The sequence below is a fragment of the Melitaea cinxia genome, chromosome 9, assembly GCF_905220565.1.
Source record: "Melitaea cinxia chromosome 9, ilMelCinx1.1, whole genome shotgun sequence".
NCBI lineage: Eukaryota > Metazoa > Arthropoda > Insecta > Lepidoptera > Nymphalidae > Melitaea > Melitaea cinxia.
The window spans coordinates 6420918-6429129 of record NC_059402.1 but is presented as its reverse complement, the minus strand read 5'-3'; the positions used below and the strand labels follow the sequence as shown (position 1 = coordinate 6429129).

The window sequence follows — 8212 nt, the reverse complement described above, 5'->3', positions numbered from 1 at the left end:
ATTTTTTGAATATCATATCAAAAATTGACCGCTCCAGCGGGATTCGAACCCGCGTCTCCGACTTTCGCTTAAACCGTAAATAAAAATCATCATATCAAGAATTTCGCTCTGGCGGGTAAAATGGCAAAGCCCCGATACTGTGACGAGGAACGAGATAGATTTCATCATAGCGGATAAAAGGCATATATTCAGAGATGTCTCAGTGGTTAACAGGTTTAACACCGGCAGCGACCACTGGCTAGTACGGGGCACTCTGAATATATGTCTCCGAAAGGAGCGGACCCGCTTGATGAAATCTACTCTCCGACCTACGCTGCCCCAAATACTATGTGGCTCCGAGCAGTTTCAGTTGGAACTCCAAAACCGATTCGATTCGCTGGAAACTACTAGCGACGTGGACGAGATAACCGACAACGTGGTGAAGACGGTGTGTACACTGGGTCGCAGGCACTTTCCACCAACAAAGCCAACGAAGCAGTCCAAACTTTCTCCCGAAGCCTTGGATCTGATGCGGCGGAGGCGCGAGTTGCCGGCTGCTTCGCCAGAACAGAGGGCTCTTTCCAAGAGGGTACGGAAAATTATTCGCCGAGACCTCCGCTGCTCAAATACGAGAGAGGTTGCTACTCTGATAGAGCAGAATAGGGGGTCCAAAGTTTTCCAAAGACCATGTGGGAGAAGCCTTCTTGCGAAGCTTAAAACAGCAGATGGCAAAACCGTCTGCTCTCGCCCTCAGGTCCGAGAAGAGGTTGAGAATTTTTATGGACAGCTGTACTCGTCGAGCGCACGCAAGCCTGCGACTTGGGACACCGAAGATCCACGGGCACCATTGTTGCGCCATTATTCGGAGTGTATCCCGGACTTCGAAGAGGGTGAGATTGGTGCAGCGCTCGGGCAGCTTAAAAACGGGAGGGCCCCGGGGGATGACGGAGTTACCACTGAACTCCTTAAAGCCGCAGGGCGACCTGTCCTGAAAGCCTTGGCAAGACTATTTAACGCCGTCATCCACCGAGGTACCACGCCGGAGGCGTGGTCCAGGAGTGTGGTGGTGCTGTTCTTTAAGAGAGGCGATAAGTCTCTGTTAAAGAATTACAGACCGATCTCACTTCTGAGCCACGTCTATAAGCTGTTTTCGAGGGTTGTTACGAATCGTCTCGCCAGAAGACTCGACGAATTCCAACCACCAGAGCAGGCTGGGTTTCGAAATGGCTACAGCACCGTGGACCACATCCATACTGTTCGGCAGATTATCCAAAAGACGGAAGAATATAATCAACCGCTGTGTATGGCATTTGTGGACTACGAGAAAGCCTTCGAGTCCGTTGAGACCTGGGCTGTCCTGGACTCTCTGCAGAGATGTCATATCGACTGGCGATATATCGAGGTACTAAAATCTATGTACGACGCGGCGACGATGACCGTTCATGTCAATGACCAAAGAACAAGACCTATTTCCCTCCGGCGCGGGGTAAGACAGGGGGATGTAATATCACCGAAACTGTTTACCACTGCGCTAGAGGATGTTTTTAAGACCTTGGATTGGGGGGAACGGGGCATCAACGTCAACGGTGAATTCATCTCTCACCTTCGTTTCGCCGACGATATTGTCATCTTTGCGGAGACGCTGGATGAGTTAGGCCAAATGCTGGCCGGCCTAAACGAGTCCTCCCGACGTGTCGGTCTCTGTATGAACTTGGATAAGACGAAAGTTATGTTTAACAACCAAGTCATACCGATACCGGTATCGGTCGGTGGTACCCTTCTCGAGGTTGTTCAGGATTATATTTACCTAGGCCATACTATCCAACTAGGCCGCAACAACTTCGAGAAGGAGGCCGATAGGAGGATTCGGTTGGGCTGGGCGGCGTTTGGCAGACTCCGTCGAGTCTTCACTTCGAAGATTCCGCAATGCTTGAAGACAAAAGTTTTCGAGCAATGCGTCCTGCCTGTGTTAACATACGGAGCCGAGACGTGGACACTGACCAAGGGACTGGTCCACAAGTTTAAAGTCGCTCAACGTGCAATGGAACGGGCTATGCTTGGGTTCTCTCTCAAAGACAGGATTAGAAATGAGACTATCCGCGAGAGAACGAAAGTAACCGACATAGCCCACAGAATTAGCAAGTTGAAGTGGCAGTGGGCTGGTCATCTGTGTCGCAGGACCGATGGCCGTTGGAGTAGACGGGTCCTAGAGTGGAGACCGCGTCTTGGCAAACGCAGTGTGGGACGTCCTCCGGCCCGTTGGACCGACGATCTACGTAAGATTGCCGGTGTAGGCTGGATGAGGATTGCGGAAGACCGGGATGTGTGGCGCGAACTTGGGGAGGCCTATGTCCAGCAGTGGACTGCGATAGGCTGAAGTGAGAACAAATTACACTATTTTTTGTGGGCGTCCAGGTTAGTCTGCTATTACAATTTTTTTTCCATGTATCCCTTAAATTTTGATTTTTAGAAAACCTGCCAAATTTTTATATAAAACATTATGGTCGAAGTTCACATTAAGTAATTCTAGTAAAATGTATTAATACTCATAATACGTGTATTATATTTAGTTTAATGCAATTTTATTATATAACAATGTTTATTAAAAAAGCTAGCAATATAATATTTTAAATAAATCAAAATCTCAAAAATGTCTGTCTCCTCTTTTGCCTTTGCCGTTTTTATCGATAACCATCTACAAACAAACCGGTAACAACACTATCGCTCGTCGACAGTGACTTCTCGGAAATAGACTCCGATCAGTCGCTCGACCGATCCGCATATTGTATGCGGGCGAACGGCCTGTGTTGGTAAGCAAATCGAGTCAACACGAACGATAATATTTGTAATTTTTAAGTTTAAAAAAAGTTTAAAAGAAGTATACAAGTAATAATGTGATTAAAAAATACTTACGTATGAAAGGTAACGTCATGTTATAGTAAATTTGACGTGGCAGATCTTTTTTTGCAGCAAAAAACAGAACAACTTAGCATTTTTTGAAGGACGTTGATTCAATCGCGCAACTAGATTTAGTCTAGTGATCGGTGCGGCTGCAACTAGTTTTATGTTTGCATATGGCCATTTGGCCTTATATCTTGACAGAGGGGAACGCCTGTACATGGCTACTCCCCTCCGTGTTGCTCTTTGAACTAACCATTGAAAGATTGGGCTTAATTTCCTGACCTTTATATAAGACCGTGGTCAAAACTATCAAAGAGACATTGACACCTATTAGACAATAGACACTGCTGTCTGTTGTCTCTTGTCAATTGTCATTTGTCAATTTTCGATTCCAAAATCTTGAACATTCATCTATCTACCCAGACTTTTTTATAAAAATTGTGTAGAAAGTAAATACTTGTCTTATAAGAAATATGTCTATGCAATAATTTTACAGAAAAAAGAAAACAATGGCGGATAGAGATTTGTCGCTAGGTCCTAGGGAAGGTGTAACGTACCCAATAAAGGTACAATACTGTGGGAATTGTTCTATGCCGATAGAATATTGCGAATATTATCCGGAATACGACAAGTGTAAACAGTGGTTAGAAAAGAACTTACCGACTGAATTTGAAAAAGTAAAAATTGGTAAGTTCATTGAACTGGTGGTCTCAAGTTATGTAAGGTTATTAGAATTTATTTAATGAAATTTTATCTGTTATAGATGATGATGATAATGCTGGTGGTGAAGAAGAAAAGAAAAGGCAAAAACGAGGTGGCAAGGGTATGCTTAAATCGAAAAAAAAAGAAGATGTTCCAAAATTAGTACAAGTATCTCGAGCTCCACGAGGCAAAAAGAAATCAGTAACTGTTGTGTCTGGCCTTAGTACTTTTGGTACGTTGTACATAGACTGCCACATGTCTTTATTTTTTATTTTTTTGAGACACATTAAATATGTGTAATACATCTAAGTATTAATCTAAGTATTAAGTATATAAGTATTACACTTATTTATCTAATGTCCCTTCAAGTTCACATTAAATTCAATAATAACCATTTTTTAAACTCTGGTAGATATAGATTTGAAAGTAGCAGCTAAATTCTTTGGAACTAAGTTCGCCTGTGGATCATCAGTGACAGGAGATGATGAAATAGTAATTCAGGGAGATGTAAAAGATGATCTATTTGATGTTATTCCTGAGAAATGGCCTGAGGTAATTTATTTAATAAACTTTATCAATTATTTATTTTTTTACTCTAATAACTTTACTAACTAATATTTTTTTACAGATTGATGAAGACAGTATTGAAGATTTAGGAGACCAAAAGAGATAGTCATTATATAAAGGAGCTTATATTTCCTGCTTCTGTTTTTCAAATTAACGTGACAATTATTGTTGTATGTTTTTTATCAATGTGAAATATAAATGAACTCTTGTCATTTTTTTTTACTTTCCTAATTTTTTATTAATAAACTGGTACTTTAAATTACTGTCACGTATCTTAAATTTTTATAATATTCTTTAAATTTATTTACTATATATATATAGGTAGTGTAATCAATATATATATATATGTATTTGTTACACTACCTTTGTTTCCTTTGTATATCTATGTGTTCTCTAGCAAAAACTTCAACAAGCTTGAATACAAGGACGTTTTAATTCTTACTTACATGAAATAAATACTAAATTATTAAAATACATAGATTACTTAGGTGTATACAGAATTTATATTTTTCACTTGTACTAAACTGGAAAATAAAATCAAATATTAATACTGACTAGCAATAGCTGTGCAAATAATTCGCTCTAAATAATTTTAATAGTTACCTAATTAATTTTCAAAAACTAAGGCAAAGATAAGTTTTTAGTTGTGGATGCTGGTAGAGCAAACAATTATCTATAAATTGATATTTAATTTATGTGGAGTAATTGTGAAGTTTTTTTTCTTAAAAAGGCAGGCAAATATCTGAGCGTTTTAATTATATGATAAAAAGTATGTTATAATGAGCAAAAAGTAATTGAAAATATAGTAGCGACATCTGTTATGTGTCAATAAGATCAAAAACTATTGACCTAGAGTAGTACAACAGATGGATGATCTTATATAGGACTTAATTCTAATATTGTCAGATTACTAACTACAGTACCCCTGTAGATATTAATTCACTTTTATTCTATAATCTTTTCGTATTTTATATTGTGAAAATTAGATATAGATAATATAGAACTGATAAATGTATACCGTATACGTTTATAATATTTCATATGGCAATACAGTCTTTACTTCGCAAAATCAAACACAACACCATAACACAAAATAAAATCACTTTTATGCGTTTTACGTTCAATGTATGTAGTGTATTTCCAGAGAAACAATGGTTCACTAGTGCTGTACTCTAATAGTTTATAGATAATACGGAGAAGCTAACAGGAAGTGATTAGGAGCTCTAAATCAGAATGTAGTGCTTAGTCAAGTTCCTTAAACGAGTTTCTAAAATTGTATTATCGATCTTTGTCTTTAGTAAAGTGTTATTTTATCAAAACCAAAATGTCAGTGGTAAAAGCAAAAGCGCTAATGAAAATGGAACTTATCCAAGTTGGTGAATACGAATACACCAAACAAGACATGTTAGGTCATGGAGCTTTCGCAGTGGTGTACAAAGGCAGGAAAAGAAAGGTATGCTTCCATCATGCGGTTCTCTGTTTTCACCGTTAACTAAATAGACTAAGAAACGCAGTATCAAATGCTGTCCGAAACAAAGAAACACATTTTTATTTACGATGAAAATATTTATTGATTTGTTTTACCTCTGGGTAGGGTAAATGTCATTTTGCTTGAGATGAGGCAATCTTATAAAACGACATATTATGAAGTTGATTTATATATATATATACACACAATTAGTGGGACTGTAACTATTGTTTTCCATAATATTTTTGTTTTTAAGATTATTTAATTCTATAGCCACCATCACCTCAGATCATTCAGTTTTAACAATAAATAGTATACAATTAAAAACCTCAATGTAAACAATAATATGAACATGACAAAACCTGGCTTGACATATCCTTGAATAGCTTGCTAAATGTTATGTCATGAATATTAAAAACATTTTTATCAAATACCTATTTGGATTATCATATTTGAGAATTCATTATATATATATATATATATATATATATATATATATATATATATATATATATATATTTTTTTTTTTTTTTTTTTTTTTTTGTATATTTTATTCATCTAATTTAATGTGAATCTTAAATAGTTATATAAGATTCAATAAATAAAATTATAAAATTAGCAATTTCACTGCTTTTTTTTCTTTTAAATATGTATAATTAATAAATAAGTAATTTACATTGCCAAAAATCTGCTACAATAATATGCGTATTTTATTTTTAACTTTACATTCTCTTTAGATTTGTTTGCTTCTTACATAATATGTTTATCCAAGTTTATGTCTAACAATAATAACAACACGTATAAAAATAAGGTAGGTAGATAGGGTAGCCATAAATTAATTATTGAATTTATTATTGTTTCAAAAGCAAAAACTAAACTAGACATAATAATAGTAATTTAGCAATAAGTCATACATTAGTAACTAAATACTAAATAACAAAAAAAATGTTTCACAATAATAATAAAAAATACAGTTCATTAAACTGTTTAAATCATCATCATGTAATCATTATTTAATCATGATGATGTTCATTTAAATAGTTTGTCATTTCTGATTATCTCTCCTTATAATTTCCATTGTATCAATAAAATATTCTTGACATTATTTGTTTATAGAATATAAAATTATCATTATTTAAATATAAGTAATATATAAAACAATACTAAAATAATGAGTGATTAGGTAAACATTCAACAGCCAAAAAAAGTGTAATTTCATAATATGTTATTTTTTTATTATATTGGTTTTTTAATTTTCTTTTTATATATTTTATTACTCATTTTTATATACATGACATACAATGAAAACATTTTAAAGACTTCATTATAGCTACTTATCATTTCCTTAATAGATTTGAAGATGTAACAAAATATGGTTGTGTGTGGTTTCATTCTCATTTAATAGTTCATCAAAATTGGTATGGGAGATTAGTAAAAGAAAAACAGTAAACTAGTAACAAATGTAATAGAAAACTAGTGCTTATCATATTTTGAGCAAAATTTGTAAAGCAGAGATTGTCTGTATTTTCTTAATGTTTTGTTGTCAACAACAACAACAAATATAATTAAGAGTAGTTAATTTTATTGTTATTTATAAATGAAATATGATCACACACACACACACACACACACACACATTAGGCCTCCACAAGTTCGCGCCCAAAACTCGTGTGAACTCATGTGTTTTGCCCATAGTCACCACGCTGGGCAGGTGGGTTTGTGACCGCAGGGCTTGTTTTTTCGCACCGAAGATGCTTTTGCCCATCTTCGGCCTGTGTATTTCAAAGCCAGCTGGCTATCCCTCTATCGGTCCGCTTTATAAAATAGTCCAAGGTGGTCGTGGAACTATGTTATCCCTCAGTCGCCTCTTACGACACCCACGGGAAGAGAGGGGGGGGGGGCTATATTCTATTTTATAGTTATTTGCTATTTTATATACACACACACACACTTCAGCCTATCGCAGTCCACTGCTGGACATAGGCCTCCCCAAGCTCGCGCCACACATCCCGGTCTTCCGCAATCCTCATCCAGCCTACACCGGCATATATATATAATCTGAATCTCAGAAACGGCTCCAACGATTTTTATGAAATTTAGTAAGGAGGAGGTTTGGGGGGCGATAAATCGATCTGACGAATCGAATGACGAAATGGCGTTTTATCCGTGTTTTTGGGCAATGAAAAACTGCTACAATATCATTAAAATACAAAGGTAAATTTCGACACCGTCTATAAGGTTATAATAGCTCAGGTGGGAATCCGGTGCTAATACCAGAAGACATTGGTTCGAATTCAGATGTCTCCAGTCCTATTATTTTTTCCCTTTTTTTTCTTCAAGTTCTAAGGACTATTATCGGGAACCCCTTTTTTTTTGTTGACCCAGAAGAAATCCCTAACGAATGCCTCCAGTCCGAGGGAGCTGAAGGGTATGTCCGACTCGCACGGACTAAAATCTCTGGGGTGTTCCTTCGCTCTCCTAGGGTGGGATCACGGGGACGCTAAACACTTCCGCGATCCCGCCGGCGTTGCCCAGTTAGGGGCCGTCACTATAAGCCATCGCTCCTCGGGATTGTGAAATGCGAACGATGGATCC

At 36.8% G+C, this 8212-nt stretch overlaps 2 protein-coding genes across 2 annotated transcripts in view; both read left to right on the top strand.

The window, feature by feature from the left end:
- Positions 1-3214: 3214 nt before the first annotated feature.
- LOC123656720 (density-regulated protein homolog) lies at positions 3215-4361 on the top strand. Its single transcript, XM_045592380.1, has 4 exons — positions 3215-3567; positions 3644-3814; positions 3995-4134; positions 4211-4361. Exons 1-4 carry the CDS (start codon positions 3390-3392, stop codon positions 4253-4255), a joined length of 534 nt encoding a protein of 177 aa, XP_045448336.1. The 5' UTR covers positions 3215-3389; the 3' UTR covers positions 4256-4361.
- Positions 4362-5201: 840 nt separating this feature from the next.
- LOC123656596 (serine/threonine-protein kinase unc-51) overlaps positions 5202-8212 on the top strand; it is a 71008-nt gene continuing 67997 nt past the window's right edge. The window contains exon 1 of the mRNA XM_045592266.1: positions 5202-5602. Coding sequence (XP_045448222.1) covers positions 5474-5602 — 129 coding nt within the window. The 5' untranslated portion in view covers positions 5202-5473. The remainder of the gene's footprint in view (positions 5603-8212) is intronic.

Bases quoted from the DNA above. Each gene is read 5' to 3' on its own strand.
- LOC123656720 (XM_045592380.1), top strand. From the start codon at position 3,390: ATGGCGGATAGAGATTTGTCGCTAGGTCCTAGGGAAGGTGTAACGTAC. The intron at 3,568-3,643 runs GTAAGTTCATTG...TATCTGTTATAG, and splicing joins ATTTGAAAAAGTAAAAATTG to ATGATGATGATAATGCTGGT. The intron at 3,815-3,994 runs GTACGTTGTACA...AAACTCTGGTAG, and splicing joins GTCTGGCCTTAGTACTTTTG to ATATAGATTTGAAAGTAGCA.